The 18,895-nt window shown below is 33.8% G+C and overlaps 2 protein-coding genes across 3 annotated transcripts in view; one reads left to right on the forward strand and one right to left on the reverse strand.

The window, feature by feature from the left end:
• The window catches only part of TBCD (tubulin folding cofactor D), a 401,955-nt gene that overhangs the window by 272,987 nt on the left and 110,073 nt on the right, over positions 1-18,895 (reverse strand). Inside the window, exon 14 of the mRNA XM_074225195.1 lies at positions 15,873-15,967. Coding sequence (XP_074081296.1) covers positions 15,873-15,967 — 95 coding nt within the window. The remainder of the gene's footprint in view (positions 1-15,872; positions 15,968-18,895) is intronic.
• ZNF750 (zinc finger protein 750) lies at positions 1,973-12,556 on the forward strand. 2 transcript variants are annotated; one of them, XM_074225197.1, is made up of 3 exons: positions 1,973-2,094; positions 8,566-10,178; positions 10,605-12,556. In XM_074225197.1, exons 2-3 carry the CDS (start codon positions 8,755-8,757, stop codon positions 11,317-11,319), a joined length of 2,139 nt encoding a protein of 712 aa, XP_074081298.1. In that variant the 5' UTR covers positions 1,973-2,094; positions 8,566-8,754; the 3' UTR covers positions 11,320-12,556. The 2 variants fall into 2 exon arrangements, with proteins under 2 accessions (XP_074081298.1, XP_074081297.1); XM_074225196.1 differs by having other exon boundaries at positions 10,602-12,554.

The following is an 18,895-nucleotide window of genomic DNA, read 5'->3' on the forward strand; positions in this document are numbered from 1 at the left end:
CAAACATTTAAAAAAGCTAAAGCCTTCATTGCAATTTTAGCCTAATTAGAAATCTGATTAATAAATGCTTTAATATATAATGTTGAAATAAATATATATTTCCTTGAAGAGTATTTAGTCACCCTCCTCCTTAGTAACCACACTACTGAAGGAAAAGGGGTAAGGAAGTCCTTGGATATTATCAAATGCTTCAAAATCAGAAATGGATATGCATTTATCTATAAAAGTGACCTTAATAAAGATAAAATATCACATGACTAGCTACTCCAACATAAGGACCACCTAGCCTTCTCATCTATCCTGCAACAGAATCCTTCTAGGTGTTATATCTCTCCCAATTAGAGCATGAGCTCCTTGAAAGCAGTGTGTTTTGCTTTTCTAAATTTCTAACACTTAACACAGTATTTGATATACAGTAATAACTTAAATCCTTTTTCATTCATTCATTCACCTTCATGGCACTAATTTTTATAAAATCATCCATTTCTTTGTAATACCTAAATTCAGTACCCTAAGGGATATCTTAACCCTAAGGCTCTGAAATTACTAGGGAGAAAAAGCAGTTCTATACACTACCTCTGAGCAAAAGTGCCACTCTGCACAATAGTAACTCAATTTATGACCACTAATTAACCAACAGGAAGCACAAAATTGATAATAGATACAGGTTTAGGTAAAAGTGTTCATTGTAAAAGTGTAGAAAAGTTTCAATTAATCTAAAATAGCAATGTATTTAGAGATTCTTCTTAAAGATAATTTCTATTTGAGTTCAAAGGAATTCAGCACCAAAGTCACAAGCTAAAAACCCCATAAAAATTGAACCCTGAAAAAAAGCAACTTTTTTTTTCATGAAATTTACTCTGCAAATCTAAGTGATGAATCAATAACCTAATCCAAATTTGGGATATATAGTAAAATGAGCCTCCACCAAAAAAAAATTCTCTCTTCCACATTTCCAGAGCTAGAATGTTAACTAAAAGGAGAATTTTGAGGTAACTCTTGAAATCTTTATTAGGAAATCAAATCTAATAATAGAGCCAGGTTAGCTAATAATCAGGGAATAAGTAATAAGGAATCTATAAAAAAAGGATCCTGCCTGTCTTTTAGTTTTCTCAACAGTAACAAAACTAAGCTGCATAAAAAGTGAATGTGAGAATATAATAATCAATTTTCTATATAGAAAATACTTTCCTGTAGAATTTGGACAGGAATTAATTATGTACATGCTTTGACAAGTTCCTGTTGTAAAGAACTTAAAGTGAGTTTTGTCCTGCTTTTATTATTAAAAAGTACCATCAACAAAATCTGTTATGAAAGCAAAGACAAAAGGTAAAGGAGGGATAGGAGAAGAATGAGGTATCAAGCACTCTATAGTGGAAAGACTGCCAGTTTAGGAGTAGGAGGACATAGAAACAAAGCCTGTGACTCTTACATTCTCCAGGCCTCAGTTTCCTGATTTTTAAACGGAGAGGTATGTATTAGACAACCTTTAAGGTCCCTTACAACTCTAAATCTATGATCTTATGGTCCTATAATTCCTTGAGAAAAAAAAATGAGATAATGACCCACAAATATTCTTAGCAAAACACTGACAATGTTTGATTTCATGCAAACATAATTAATTTAACTATTTACTTATAGTTGATAGCACAGCACTTCTCTGAGGAAGCTTCACAGATTATAACTTTACAAAAAACAACATTTAATGTCCAATTTAAATCTATTTAATTGAGCTTTCAAACTGAAGACATATCTTACTTCTGGGTAGCACTGAATCCTGTTCAAGAAACTGAAGCAGTTTGCTTAGTGTAGGGCACAAAAATGACACGGTTTGTTTGATAGATCAGGTGCTGAGGTAATGCTGAACAGTAGATGCAAACACATGAATTGTAGCTTCAGGCAGGAATAATATCAGGTGCATCTCTACACCCTGAGGGCTCAACTCCTACACTTTAAATCCCTCCCACTGAAACAGCCTCCTTCAGTTTCACCTAGCAATCAGAGTGAGAACAGGTACTTCCTTCTGAACACTGACAGCTAGAGCTGAACAGCTAAGGAAATTAATACCCACGTTTTAGCACGACCACATTTCTGGTAAGTACTTAGTGTTATTTTTTAAAATATAAGCTTTATTTGAAAACTGCCTTTTGAAACTTCTGAAAATATCTAGCTAAAATGAACAACTTCTCAGCTGTTCAAACTTGCTTTACCCTACTCTTTAACCTCAGTTTCTAGCAGGTGCACTCCTTGGACTGAAACCACTATTAGACTGAGACTTTATTCTGTTAGTCTGGTGATCTGTTTATAACTTAAATTTAAATCTTATGGGGGGAAAAGAAAATTATGTTCAGATATATTCATACTACTTACTTTTTCTTTACTTAATGAAAATTTACAATGAATTTTAACACAAAGACAACTGAAGATTGTGAGAACATCTGGTTTCTAATTTTAACTTAAATGTCTTTTATTTCAGAGGGCTATTAATTAAACACAACTAAAATTGTTGCAATGTCTGAAGATTAAAATGACCAAAATGAGATTTTTTTTTTTTTAAATGAACATTATCCCAACAGTAAATTCATGAGAAGTTACTATTTGGAAACTTAACTGAATTTCTTTTAAATCTGAGTATTTATTTATAGTTATCAAAATATGATTAGGTTTAATACTAACAAGGTCTTTCAATAAATTTAACTGATTTAATTTTAGGAATACAAAAGATAGTTAGGGAAATAGATTTGCTTCCACAGTCTATGAAGAAAACATAATAAAATATTAAGTTAACAGCTAACTGATCATACATCAACTATTAAGAAGTGATTCAAGAATTACTTAGAGGTGGCTTCTCAGGTTCTCTTCCCTCAGTTAAATGCCCCCCCACCACCAATAGCATTGACTTAAAAGAACTCAAAGTCTGAGAGAGAACAGCAAGTTAATCACTGGAAAAATTAGCTGGAATAAAACTGACGAATCTTGTTCTTGCAACACACCCACAACTGTAGGCGACAATGGCATGTCCTTGAGTTATGCAATAATGCCACATCACAATATTTTAATTACAGCATGCCCTTCAAAATGTTCTGCCCTGATGAGTGCACCTCATCAGACAGCTGGACACAACCAAAAAGAATATTACAGAATCATTTTAGTGTATAGGTCAATATATATGACAAAAATAGTTACCTGGGTTGTCCAAGAAATTTCCTCTAAAGTTAAAACTATAATTATTTCTATTATGCTTTTGCAAAATTAATTTTTAATAGTTCTTTCACTTGTCTTTTACCAGAGTTCTGAAACTTTTAAAACAAGTCATCAACTCAGTCATCCCAAAAATTGAAATATTATAGCTTTTAATATTTAGGAATCCATCTAAAAGAAGATACTATATCAACAATTTAATGTTTTTTAGAACAAGATAAACAAAGCTCTGTGGTTAACTGAAAACCACCCACAAAAATTTAGAGACTTTTGTGAATCATATACAAATGTGGAACTCTAGTATAAAATATGAATAAGAGTCCTGCAATATTCAAACATCCACAATGTCAGGTTTAATGATTGCTTCAAATGCAAAATAATTGTGCAGGTAATTGAATTAAAAGTTAAAGATTATTTTAGATTATTTGCTGATATTTTTTAAATCCAAACACAAAACTTTAATGGCCTCTATAAACTTTTTTTTACATTATGTCCCTATTATTCCTTTTACTGAATTACTAATATTTCTGATGCATATTTCAAATAATTAAAGAAAAATAAAATCATTAGTACTTTCTGTTAACTCAAAACTTAATATACTTTTCTGTTGGCATCATAGTGATATATTATCTCTTAAATTTCTCAAGCATGGTAAAATGAATTAGCATAATAAAAATTTCAGTTTACATTTATAAAATACATTTTAATATACTGAGCAAATATAATGCTCAAAGATTTTACTCTATTAATTCTGTCTTCTAATGTTATATATGTAAGCAACAAGTCCAAAATAAAGAGAACAAATAAGCAAGTAGATGAATCTACAAATTTTCTATTATAATTAAGTATCACTATGAAATCTTTTCTTGAAAAATAAGTTATTTTTAAAAAAATATTTTACTAATATTGTACACAGTATTATTAAGTGTCAGATAAACAAGGGAGTAAGGAGAGATATGAGAAGAAAAGGAAATAAAACCAAGTAGACAGAAAAATATTGGGCTATTTTTAAGAAAAAGGAAGTGGTTGGGGAGTAAAGTACTAGAAAATCAGTCTTTTTAAAAACATGACTTATAGGTATCTATAGAAAGAACACAAACTCAGGAGACAGACAATGGAGGCTCAAATCTTTAACTCTTATAACTTTAGTTCAGTCATTTAACCTCCCTGGATATTAGTTTCCTCACCTGTAAAAACGAAGAAGTTTCATCATCTAAAATGGACTAAATGGTTTTTGTGGATCCTTTTGGTACTAGATGTATGAAAACTTCTAAGAAAGTTGAAGTTTATTCACTTTTGCAATCAGTTCAGAATTGGGTACTGTGGTCTCTACTGATGTTTTGATCAAGGTCAAATGGATAAAGAGACAAAAGCTGAACTCATCTAGACTAGTTAACATGGTAGGATAGAGAAATGGGAGGTGATAGAATACAAGAGCTCAAAAAATGATTTGCAGTACTAACTTCTATCAGGGTACTCTCCTGGGTATGTTAAGCATTATATTTTCCCTCTGAATAAACCAATAGTCAAGGAAACTACCCTTCTTTATTCCATTTGAGTAATTATATGATAAACCTCCAGACTTAAATGGTCTAAAAATAGTTTAGCAAAAGAAGATATGAAAAGATCTTCAACCTGAACTCAGTGTTACTGTAAATAGTCACATTAACAGAGTTTGAGAATAAATACTAAATTTTCAAGAAACTTCAAAACCTAACAGCTATAAATTGACCAGAATTAATTTATTACAAATCTTTTACCTTACTTATAAATACGCATTACTCAGAATCCATTCAGCAAGTTTAATTTCATTAAAGCCTATCTTGAAGAAAACCAGATAAATAATAAAGCTACCCTACAATGTGGTACTTCAGCATTACCACATAGATAAAAGTATTATTACATTTTATCAGTAGGATATAAATTTTGTGCTTGAATATAACAATTAGGAGAACTCTAAATCACTAGTGTGTTTTTCACAGTTGTATTTTGAACTATGCCCACAGTGTAGTTAAATTAGAAGCAGTTTTTTTCTCTTTTAATCTGCCAGCAGTTTACCTAAAGTAATTTATAATAATTAACTTCTAAATTCATCAATAGCTTTATTTGAACAATTAACTCCTATAATACTCTCATGAAGACCATCACTACCACCTGTCTTTTGTCCACTTGAAGATCTTCACAGAATTCTCTGGCTTATTTCTTAAAAATAAAACTGTAATATCTTGTATGATTACTTACCTACTGTAAAATTTGAGAAAATGCTATTAAATAAAAAGTGTGAATGTTAAAACTCAAAGACTTGTCCCTTTCAAGAAAATAGCAGAAATATGAAATTGTTAATAGTGCCATTTTTTTAGAGGTAACAGGTATTTGGAGATTTAAAAAATTCATAAATTATGTTGTTCTTTTAGTTTTTAAATGTTAAATGTTTTAAAAGTTCTCTTCAGAAAGTTAAATTTGTTACACTTATTCACTTTCACAATTAGTATCACTCTGATTTTCGACCCACAATTGATAAATGTTTTGCAACAGTCATCATTTTGATCATGATGCTTCTAGTCAGTGATGAAATCATCAGTTTTCAGATCTTTGCCATAACACATCCTATACAATCATGGGAACTTGACTTGAAGTGGTTCTCACGCCTTCAGAATCAGTGAACATAATGAGACATGCCAGCACAAGTTCCACTGACTTATCTACCTCGCCAAGCATCAGACTGTAGAATGTATCCATTTCTCTTGTTTCCTGAAACCAGGCAAATAGAACATGTTTTTTTTTACATATCAGATTCTTTCTGCCCCTCAGTACAAAATTAATTTTGATAGAAAACAACTTTTATAGTGTTTCTTTCAACAACAGGCAGATGAAAATATAGAAATTATTGAAAAGATTTATACTTTATTAACTATTTAAATTTATATTCCCTACAATAATATCTTATGACTTTTACTACAGGGTAAAGAAGGGAAGAGAAAGCAATAGAAATATGCAAAAACATTTAGGGAATAAAAGGGGGGTCAGGGATAATGAAAAAGGAGGCATAAGAATCTAGAGATTAAGGCAAAAAACAGGGAAATTTATACTACTAGTTACTACCAATACTATCACTCATTCATTAAGAAATGTTGGAAAAATTAAATAATCTCTTTATATCTGAGTTCATCACTCCATAAATCAAACACCCTCCACAAAAGTCCCTAAGTATCAGAAATTTAATGAGCAATATTATTATTTCTCATTCATGCAAACTGCTTTATCATCCCAGAAAAAAATTAGCACATTTATGAAAACAAAGTTTTTTCTATCTCAATCAGGTCTTAATAAATATACAATTCCTATAAACCTTGGATGAGATTATAGACTTTTTTTTAAAACTAGGACAATATACAAAACATTTTAAAATGTTTCATCTCTGAATAAATTTAAGGTATTTAAATGAAAAATATCTCTGTCTCTTTTTCTCTGTCTCTGAGTCTCTGGGTCTGTCTTACAGAGACAGACACACACACACACACACACACACACACACCCAAATACCTATATAGGGTAAAGGGAGGCAGTACATGTGATCAGGAATCAGGAACTGGTCTCTTTCTAATCACAACTGCAATCTCCAAGTAGTAGCAACAAACATATAAGTAGATAATCAGAAATTCTACAGAGGTGGCATCTACCATCATTGATTCCTACCTAGGAGTTAAAGGACTGCTTCTATACTGTGATAATTATTTTTATACAAGAATTAATTTTTAAAAATATTTAATACCCGTTTTAAGTACCTTTTAGAACATAAGGTCTCAAAATTTCACTAAGGTTCAGTTTAGTGGCATATATCTGTTTCCTCATCAGAAAACCAGGAAGAACAACAATTGGATATATATAGGAATATTGTAAACTATTATGAAAACCAAAGAAAAACAGTCTTCATTAAAGTTATATCGTCAGTATTACAGTGATTTCTTAAAAAGTCTTTTCATTGTGCTGGTCTGAATACAATCAGATAAAACGTGCCATCATAAGGATTATTTTTTTTTTTTGGTTATGGGTTGGATTAAATGGCAGCTGAGGTTTTTATCAATTCAGTGAGATTCTATGAAGTCAAGTCTTGTCTATGTTTAAAGCCACATATAGATTTTACAATATTAATAAAACAGATATTTAAAAGAAATGTGTGTGTGTGTATATATATATATATATATATATATATATATATATATATAAAAGTAATTGAATGCTCTCTATATTATATTTGTTTTCTCTTACTATTTCAATGTCAAGTTAATGAGCATTTATTAAGTGCCTACTATGTGGCTAGGCATTGTGCTAAGTACTGAGCATACAAAGAAAAGGCAAAAACATTCTTTTTAATAAACTGAATGTGAGGCATATAGTACATGTCACTTAAGATTGTAAACAGAAGGCTTGAAGATAGCCAATTTTCCTGGAAATAAGTATACTATTTACTATTGAAATCTAAAGAAAATTCTGCTTCCTGGAATAACCTTCTACCCCCACCCCCTACCCCAGGCTCAGATTTCTGAGACCTCACACATCAAGGCCCTGCACAATCTCTTCTGAAAAATAATCTTTTTTTTTTAGTTTATGTATTATAAAACAACCATGTGAATAAGGCAATAATTATACCAATGCTCAAAAAAGTACATTAGACTAAGTGAAGTCTGACAGTTTTAATTATTCATTCTTCATGCTATCAATTTAAAACTAGCCAAATTGACAAACTATTATAATGCTGTGGTTTTAGTTTATAAATTGTTGGATTTTGTTTTGCAGGGGATGGAGTCTTGGGTTTGTGATTTCCATGGACAGAGCTCCTGGGTGTGGAAACTCCCTCTAATATTAAAGATCAGTAACTGTTCTCTGCTCTCTGCAAAACACTCCACAATTTATAGTCTTTTGAGAGTTGCCTAGGACACTTGGAGATGAAGTAATTTGCCCAGCTAATATGTGTCAGAGGTGAAACCTCACAGCCTATAGAATAAAAGCCATAACTTAAATTGAACATGCTATGTTCCTTTTGGCCCCAGAAGCAATCTCTTCTGACACACTCCGGGGGAGCAGAGGGTAGAAAAGGGGCAGAATCTGGAGAAGAAAGAACTAAAACTATGGGTGAACTCAGTTAAAGGATAACATTTAACTTTAGAAGATAAATCAATAATTTCAACTTCGTGGATTAACCTTATCCTTGTATTCATTTAGGAGCATAAGAAATGGTAAAAATGCATGGCTTCCATGTCTTTAAATGTAGTATCTTTATTTTAACTATTCAATCTTAGAAAAATACTAATTTCTCTTTGAAGCAGTTATCATGTTATTTAAAAATTCATTTTTCTCTTACAGTTCATCTATACCCAATTGAAACTGTGGCCTTTCTCCAGATCCTAACACTGTGGAGCAAACTTCAAATGAAAATCCTTTAAAAAGTGAGCACAACCCTCTAAAATAAGTCAAAACCAAAGTTTGACTCTAAAGAAGTAAACTTTGATTAGACTACACAAAAAACAGGCCCTGAAAATTTGAAAAGGAAAAATGAGTCTTCTCAAAGAACGAAAACCAAAGAAACCTCATTATATCCCAAGGCCTCCAGGAAAGCCATTTAAATATAAGTGTTTTCAGTGCCCCTTTACTTGCAATGAAAAATCACATCTTTTTAACCATATGAAGTATGGCCTCTGTAAAAACTCCATTACATTAGTATCAGAACAAGATCGAGTTCCCAAATGTCCAAAATCCAATTCCTTAGAGCCTAAACAAACACATCACATAGATTCTTTAGTTAAGCCAACTACTTCCAAGTCAATCACCAATGGACAAACAAATCTTGATTCTAAGCTTCAACACAGCTTTGCCAAGGAAGAAGCCAAGGAAAATTTAGAATTACGAAACTGTGTGACAAGTAAATCATCAGGACAAACTCCTCCAGTTCAGAAGAAAGCAACACCTCTTGGTTCAGCTACAGAAGGTACAATTACGATACAGCCTATTTTAGAAGGTGGTGCCAGACCTTCAGCTTTTGTACCAGTAGAACACAGACTTAAAGGATCAGAAACTGATGAAGTATCTGAAATGCTGGCAATACCTGACACGATTACCAAAAGTTCTTTTCATACTAAATCTGCATTCCATGCACCTAATCACCCATGGAAAGCTGGCTCTTTTCTCCCAGAGTTTTCACATAAAATTCCATCTACAAAAGGTTTTGGATCCATTTCTCCTTACATGCAACCAACTATTCCAGAATATCCACCTCATTTTTATGCAGAGCATGGACTAGCTACTATCTATTCACCTTATTTACTTGCAAGTAATTCAGTAGAGTGTGAAAACTCTTTATTGTCAGTCTATGGTACTCAAGACCAAAGACATTTTCTTTCCCACACAGGACCAATCCCTAAACACTTGAATCCATCACCATCAACATATGAGCCCTACAAATTTTTTCAGCAGTATCAGTCCAGTCTTCCCATACCATATGGGTTCTACAGACCAGAGTCTGCATTCTCCTCCTATAGCCTTAAAATTCCACACGTTGCTAATATTACAAGAGAGCAGAATTCTCACTTACTTGAAGAAACTAACTTGATCTATCCACCTTCAAATCCATCAAGATTAAACTCCTGGAACTCCCACAAAAAAAATACAGATTATGAAAAAGAAAGCTTAGTTCTCCAAAGCCAAGATCCTTCCAAAGATGAACCAAATGATAGAGATGGGGCCAAGATGAGTCCCCGTGCAGGAAGTGCAGCTACAGGGTCTCCAGGGAGGCCAAGTCCCACCAACTTCACTCAGACAAGCCATGCATGTGAAGGACTGTTTGACCTTTCAAGTAAATCATCCCCTGGTCCATTTGGAAAACTAAGTCAACCTGAAGAAAATGCCACAGCTTTCAAACTTGTGAGAAAAAGCTCAGAATACCCTGATCCACAGTTAAATAGAGTTGACTCTACAAGAAGGTAAGATGGGCTCTGTAAAACTTACTTCCAAAACTCAAGAAACTCAATCCCTACTAGAACTCCTTCTCCACCCCACTCCTACTTTGTTCTGCCTAATTAATTCCCCAGTTTATAATTCATTAAAAACTTGTAACACTAGAAAGACTGGAATTTAAGAATACCTTCAAGGAACAAGCTGAGTCATAATATTATTTAAAATTCATAATGCAAAGAAAATAGAAATAGTATAAAAATTTTTATCTTAATTTTTAAAAAATTCCTTTGACACTTCTGGTCCTTCTAGTTGTAAAGAATAATTTCTCACTGTATTTAAGCTAAAAAATAATGACCATTCCCTATGTAAAATGTAGCCTGGAAACACTCAACTTTATGAGTCTTATTTTTCTAAAAAGAAATAAAATTTAATTTATCTTTTTCTTTCAGCAGTAATATTACTGATGAAGATGTACAACATCAGACAGAAGGTACTTCTAACACAAATGAAGATTCTTCTAACATAGAGGAAGACCCAGGAATAGCTCCACTCAATCTTTCTAAGAAATCTGAAAAAAAAAAGGAAACAGCACATGAACATATATACAAAAACACATCTCATGTGGAAACTCAAGACATTATGAAGCTACAAGACATGCCTTTAAATCTATCAGTGAAGGATTCCTGCAATACTCTAAACCTGAAACCTTCATTCCACAGTCTACCACAAGATGCTGAAGCTGCTGCTACCCAGAAAACTGAACATTCTAAAGCAGAACACTATATAAAGAATCAACAGCAAAGCATCCATCAAGATGACATTTCAGTCATAGCTAATAATGGTGAAGCACAAGATTTAAGAATGATTGACAATAGTGACGAGCAGAAACAAACAGCGGCTGTTGCTCTCTGTCAATTAGCTGCATACAGTCCTGGAAAAATAAGAGTAGAAACTGAAGAGCAAAATGCTCAGGATTCTACTTTTCAACAAGATGAACCCATCTTCAGTTCCAAAGAAATTCAGGACACTGAATGTAATCCAAAATCAAAAGGACAAAAGAGGTCAAATCAAAAAGAAACAGGAAAATCTCATCAAGGAACTAAAAAGGCAAAACCAAATGATACTGCAAGAGTGTTCACTCTAAGAAAGAGAACACGAGTATCTTAACACTTAACTTTCATATATGCTTTCACACCACAAAATAGCAAAGCTTATCTATTGGACCACATGACACATTAGCAATTTTCAAGCAAATTTTCTATTGGACTAATTGTTACTCTATTTTTTTCTTTTTTGTTCTATGGAAAGCAGCAATCTGTAAATAGTAAATGTTTATAACAAAGGTGCTTATAAATTTGTAAAAATTATTTTTGAATGATCCAGTTTCTTATGTATATGCCTAAGATTCTGATAAGCAAACTTCTGCATTCATAACAAGACCAACTGAAATGCATTAGAAAGAACTTTATATTTGTTAAAATAAAGATTTCCTTACATTCCTGAATATATTTACTGTTAGCTGTTTGCAAATAAATGTAAATTTATTGATGAGCAAGAGCTTACATATGTGTGTATATATGCCATATATATATAATAATCATATGTATATATGCATACATATTTTCAGAAATTAAAAACTTTTGTTATGAATGTGAAAACTATGATTTATTACTGCTGAAAATAATCCACAGCCATCAAAAGGATATTTATATAAATAATTTATTTTCATTAGTGAAAAAAATACCATTGGTGAAGGTATCATTTCAGTAAATGTGGAACATGAGTTATGACATTTATTTGGTAAGGATGGGTAAGTGAATTTTGCAACCTTTTCACATTCTTGTTTTCTACGTTTAGAATTATGTATATGATTTCTAACATTTTTCAAATAAATCCATGTATAAGCTTAAGAATGCATAAAATAGTGAATGCAGTACGAATTTCTGTGTTATATTTTGTAATGTTTTGCTACAACATAAAATGAAATTCTGGTCAAAAAAAGTAAAGACATCACAACTGAACAAGTTAAAGACTAGAAAATAACTTTCAGACAATGACAAGTTAACAACTCAAAACCTGTGTAACCATTATTCAAAGTACTGCTGTTTAGTATTGATATTTTAGGGCTCTGTTTTTCTAATATCAAATATGTATAAAAGTATAATTTATGATCATACATATACCCTTTTCCCAGAAAGATGTTGTTTACACTCAGAAGGATGCCTATTTCATATGCATCAAGATAGCATTTATTATGTTCTGGGTTATGTACAACAATGCTCTCACATACTCTCAAAGGCCAAAAGCATTCAAGAAAAGGAAATACAGCAAGTATAAAAATCTTAATAGTTTAATACTGCTTTCAGTCTCATATGGAACCTAGATAAAATTCTACTCCTTTAAGATGTAAAACACATTATATTCAATTTATTGTTCAAAAATATATCAAAGAAAAAATATTTCTTTATGACTTTAGGCCTAGTGTAGCATATACTCTAGGAAGCTTGGATAACTTAACTAACTAATTAAGTTAAAGAATGTAATGTTCAAATCAATAATGTCTATCTTTTCATTTAAATCTGACTCCAACATACTTTTTCTCCAAAATACCTCTCTTCTGGCTGGGCTCTCTACTGTTGAATATCTCCCCACTCCAATCCATCCTCCTATTCAGTTGCCAAAGTAATCTTTCTAAAGCACAGGTCTAATTATGCCAAATGTACTTAATAACTTCTATGGTTCCCTATCATCTCCAGATCACAAACAAAAACCAACTATTTGGGATTCAAAGTTCTATAAATATTGGCTCCCTCCTATCTTTCCAGTCTTCTTAGACCTTACTCACTTCCATTTATTGGTCTCCTTTCTATTGCTCAAACAGAACATTCCATCACCTAATTCTAGGCATTTTACTATCTGTCTTCCATATCTAGAATGTTCTCCCTCATCATCTTTGCATCCTGGTTTCCCTGACTTCCTAAAAGTCCCTCATAAAACTTCTGAAGGAATCAGTTTCCAGTCCCCCTCATCTAGTGCCTTCTCTTTGTTGATTATTTCCAATTAATACTGTGTGTGTGTGTGTATCTTTGAATGCTGTGTCCTACCTGCATCCTATCTCACATGTCCTACATGTGAGCTCCTTAGCAGCAGAGATAGTCTTTTGCCTTGTTTTATATCTCCCATGCTTAGAATAGTAGCTAGCATTTAATAGGCCCTTAATAAATGCTTGTTAAGTAACTGACTTCCCTTCACAAACCATGCTCCAAAGAAACCAATCAACTTTTCATCTCTATGCATAAAACACACAAACTGCAGCCAATTGATGATAACGATGATGGTGATAGCCCATCTTTATATGACACCATAATGTTTGTAAATCACTTTACAAATGTTAACTTATATAATCCCAAGACAACCCTTTATGCTAAGTTTTATGATTATCTCCATTACAGAGATGGGAAAATAAGAACAAAAATATGAAGGCACTGGCCCACATAGCTCTTAAGTGTCTGAAGCAAAATGTGAACTCAGTACTTGCCAATACCAAGTCTTCCAGTTTATGTAATATGCTACCTAGTGAGACAAACAAATTTTTGACCCAGCTCAAGTGACACATCTCTTATTATGCTCTTTCTAGCACCCCCCCCAAAAGATATGACTTTTTCCTTCTTGAATTTCTCATGAGAAATTGCTCAACTTCTCTTATGTCCTCAGACATTTTCTAACTTGAATTATAATTATATGGGTACATAACTCATCCCCTTCTCCAGTCAAAATGGCATCAAGATTATCTATATCTTAGCCTCAGGCTGGGATTATTACAATTCTTTGACTTTAGGCTCTTTACTGCAATGCCCTCCTTCCCCTCCTCCCTTTACTTTTACTACTCTTAGATTTATCTTTTATAAGCATAGTACTACTGTCATTCTCAAAGCTCAACTTACGACTCTGATTTTCAAGAATTGGCCTGGTTGTACCTATCCAATCTTATTTTCTTCTCCACTCTATACTGGATGACCAAACAAACACATTCATTCCATTTTATCCCTATCTTCAAACTCACTGTTTTCTTTCTTTCTTTTTTCTTTTTGCAAGGCAAATGGGGTTAAGTGGCTTGCCCAAGGCCACACAGCTAGGTAATTATTAAGTATCTGAGGCCAAATCTGAACTCAGGTACTCCTGACTCCAGGGCTGGTGCTCTATCCATTTTGCCACCTAGCTGCCCGTAAACTCACTGCTTTGCCTGACATCAGGTATACTTGTTCCCTTCATTATTCCTGATATTTCTTTCCATCCTCAAATTTTAGTAAGAAAAATAAAGAAAAGTTGCACAAAGGTTAACAGTTTAACTGCATGAAATTTTCCATAGTACTGATTGTCTCTCTGCTGTGACTCAGCAAGTCATTTGGCATCTTCAATGTCTGAAGCACTCCACAGTGGCTGTTTCAGTGGCCTTCATGGCTATTGGAACAAATTTTTCTCATGAGTCTATTATGCCAAGAGAAGTGCTCATGTGCTTGAGGTAGATATCCTCCTAAGTCACCTATGGGTTTGAGGTTTGCAGGTTACCCCCCAACATGAGTTAGCCTGTCAACTGAGATAGTTTACCTGTATGTGGCCACTGCATATACTGTGGCTTCTTGATGCCACAGGTCAGAGTTGGGTGAAATTTTTCACGGTACTTATTGCATCTCTGTTGTACCTCAGCAAGTCACTCTTTTCATTATCTCTCTCCCTGGAAAGGCAAGCTGTTTTCAATAGACTCTCTGAGGTTACAGCTGGATGATCCATCCTGTCTTGGAAGCTTCTCCCATTCATTGATGCATAGATCATAAGCAGATCAGAGAAATATGACCCCTTTTTGTTCAACTCAAGCCCTGGTTTTTCTGTAATATCTGTACCTGAAACTGGATCATCATCACTAGGCCAGTGTTGAGGAAATTAAAACTTCTCTCTGCTGCACAATATTTATTTACATATACTTGTCAGATATGTTCACTTTGCCATAAAGTGAACATATCTGACAAATGTATATAAATAACCAAAGAACATAAATAAACAAGAAAAGAAGGGTTCAGGGAGGATTATTTTGGGAAATGATGTTTTTGTCCTTCATTTTTTTTTTGAAAACCATGACATTGGGGAGAGGATACTATGACAAGCACATGAACTGGATTTGAGTGAGGGAGTGCTGTGCTAAGGCACAAGCCTCATTTTTTCCCCCCAAAGCCATCTGGGTCCAATGACCAGATAGGGATCAGGATGATTAGAGATGAATCTGGATGCAAGACAATCAGAATTAAATGACTTGCCCAAGATCACACAGTTAGTAAGTGTCAAGTGTTTGAGGAAGGATTTGAACTCCCATCCTCCTGACTCCAAGGTCACTGTGCCACCTGGCTGCCCTACATTGGGAAATTTCTGTGCTATAAAATTCAGGAAGTATTAACAAAACTTTTAACTATTCCTGAAAAATCTATCCAGGAAAATTTTGATGAAATAGTTTTTCTTCAAATTAAAAAACCGATTAAGAGACAGACTTTACATTTTAGGACAAAAAACCCCCAATATATCCATATCTTTTAATGACATCCAATCAAGATTTGAAATCACAGTATGTATTAAAAGCAGGCACATTTATAGCTGTATGCAAAAATTAAAAGTGTACTGGAAATGCCAATATGCTATAAAATGATGTTAAAAAAACTTTCACTACTTACCATCTGTGAGTCGAGAAGGTAGTAACAATCCTCTTCTGCCTAACTCTGCTAAAGCCAGACATCCACCATGCCAAGCATTATCAGTTTCTTGAAAACTAATAAAAAATAGAACATGAGTTTAACTTGAGGTGTTTTGAATTCTATCTTTTATACTACCTTCTCAAAAGTTAATCATTACTTAAAACCCATTTTTGTTGTTGTATATCATTCCTTCTGGAGGGTAGGGAGAATTTTTTATTAAAAATATGTGTGTGTGTGTGTGTGTGTGTGTGTGTGTGTGTGTGTGTGTGTGTATGTATACAGATATACACACATACATTTAAGGTGGGAATAGCACTCTATTGGTCAGTAAAACTAACTTGGACAAATTCCAGAATTTATTAAGGGCACAGAGTAAATATAAACATTTAGAAACAGGAGCAGGGATCACAAAAAGCAAATGGTTTTATGAAGAACAGGACATGCAAGAAAATTTCATTTACTTTTTTTGATGGTGTTGTTAGACAGATAATAGAGGCAGCTTTTAGATTTAAATCCCACCTCTGACACTTTCTGGTTACATGGAAGTCACTTAACTTCTATGAAATTCATGCAACTCCTAAAGGGCTTATCTACTAAATCACAGAGTGGCTGAAATCTACATTAGCAGATCTAATTTCCATACTAGAAGTTTCCTTCACATTGACAAAATCCTGGTGTACTTAAACTGGCAGCTCATGAACCTCAGGAGGTAGATTTCAGCAAAGCATCTTTTTTTTTGGTTTGGTTTTTATTGCAAGGCAATGGGGTTAAGTGACTTGCCCAAGGTCACATAGCCAGGTAAATATTAAGTGTCTGAGGCCACATTTGAACTCAGGTCCTCCTGACTCCAGGGCCAGGGCTCTATCCACTGCACCACCCAGCTGCCCCTCAAAGCATCTTTTAGTGTCTCTGCTCAAATATCAAGTTATCAACTAGAAGACAGTATAGTTAGGTGAACTTGAAACAGCTTGAACAAATAGATCTGAACTTGGAAGCTCCAGATCTATGGTACTATTTTAACTCTTTTGGTGCAAGAGTATGTAAAGTTGAAAAATACATGTTTTCTGCAAGTTTTATTTGTTATTCAGTTGTTTTAGGTTCATTTAAAGGGTAGTCAGGAAGAAACTAACATAAACTACAACTATAACCAATCTGTTGTGAAATTTGTATTTTGATCCAAATTTGATACAATAGTCAACACTGGGATGAAAGGGAAAAATTTTTTTTCAGCCCTGGTTAAATCATTTAGATAAAGTTATAAATGCCATGCTTATCAAAGATACAGGAAACAAAGAGATACAACAAACTAGATGACAAGAGTAGGATGTCAATAGATCTCAAAAGCCAGAGTTATATGAGTTGCATCTAATTGGATGAATTTAAATTTGGCTGTTTTTTGTTTGTTTTTTAGGTTTTTGCAAGGCAAACAGGGTTAAGTGGCTTGCCCAAGAACACACAGCTAGGTAATTATTAAGTGTCTGAGACCAGATTTGAACCCGGGTACTCCTGACTCCAAGGCCAGTGCTTTATCCACTATGCCACCTAGCTGCCCCAATTGGATGAATTTTAATAGGGATAAATGTCAAGTCATTCTTGGGTTTAAAAAAACAAATTTCATAAGCACAAGGTAAAAGATGGAATTGCTATATAACAGAAGGTCTTAAAAAAGAACAGGGAATAAATGCAATGTGAGATTGGATTGGATAGCATTCAGAACAAGGGAAATAATAATCCTGCTGCCTACCATAGTCATACCACATCTAAAGAATTCATTTATATTTTCAGTTATAGATATGCCACATTTTAAGTACATTATTAACAGAAAAACATCTAGAAATGAGCAGCCAGGACATTGAAGGACTTAAGATCATGTCATATAAGTAACTTTAGCTTAGAGAAGGCAAGACTTTGGAAAGAAAAGGTTAAGAAAGAAAAGCTATGTTAAAATATTTGCTGAGCTATCATATAAAAAGGAGTTAGTTACACTAGGGTATTTTTCTTGGAGTTCATGTATTTTTTTTTATATTTGTTAATTGTATTTCACTATAACTGGTTTCTTTTATAATTCTATTTATTTTATTTGCATTTAAAAATATCACCTGAGCAAATGTCCAGAGACTTCACCCGACCATTAAAGGGGTCCATGACATCAAAAGATTAAGAAACCAGGGATTAAACTACATCCAAAAAGTCACTAAAATGCACATCTTGTTTGACTCAGAAGAACTACACATAGAGATTGATCAAATATTCCCAGAACACTAAAGTCATAGTGAAATGACTTATATGTATGCAAATTATAGTAGCTAGGGGAGATGGGGCAGCAGTGACTTGCCTGAGTTCTCTGCCAAATCCTCCAAATAACTTTAAATAATGTCTCTAAACAAATTCTACAGCAACAGCACTCACAAAAAGGTGAAGTAAACAATTTTCCAGCCCAAGACAACATGAAAGGTTGATGGGAAGAGCCCAATTCAATGCAAGCTGTGCTGGTACAGCCCCAGCAAACCAGGAGTGGGACTCTAGGAGACTGAATTAGTGGCAGCAATAGTGATTTCCAGACTTTTCAGGCCATAGATTCCAAAGACAATTTAGCAAGTGGGAAAAAAACTTTTTCATTCCTAGGTGAGAGTGGAGGGCAGTCCAGTGTTGGCCCATGTCACTGCAGACCCAGATCTAGTTCAGTTCAGGCCCCGGCAAACCAGGAGCAGGCCTTGGGAGGCACTGAATCAGCAGTGGCAACACTGCTTCTGGAGCTCTCAAATGGTAAAGAAATCAAACAAAAGGGATCTCATTGTTAGTAATGAGACAACATTCTGTGGCTTTGTCCATACTTGGATCCTGGTCATAATCCTGGGTGGTAGCCCAAGGACAAAGGGGAGCAATAGCACACAAGAGCTTGCAGCTGCAGGGGAGCAGGACCCTTCTCCTGTTCCAGGGCATAAAAAAGTATTTATTTTCACTCACAGATCACAGTCACAAGAAGAGTAAATAACCTCTCA

The sequence above is a fragment of the Macrotis lagotis genome, chromosome 2 (genome assembly GCF_037893015.1).
Source record: "Macrotis lagotis isolate mMagLag1 chromosome 2, bilby.v1.9.chrom.fasta, whole genome shotgun sequence".
Classification (NCBI taxonomy): Eukaryota; Metazoa; Chordata; class Mammalia; order Peramelemorphia; family Peramelidae; genus Macrotis; species Macrotis lagotis.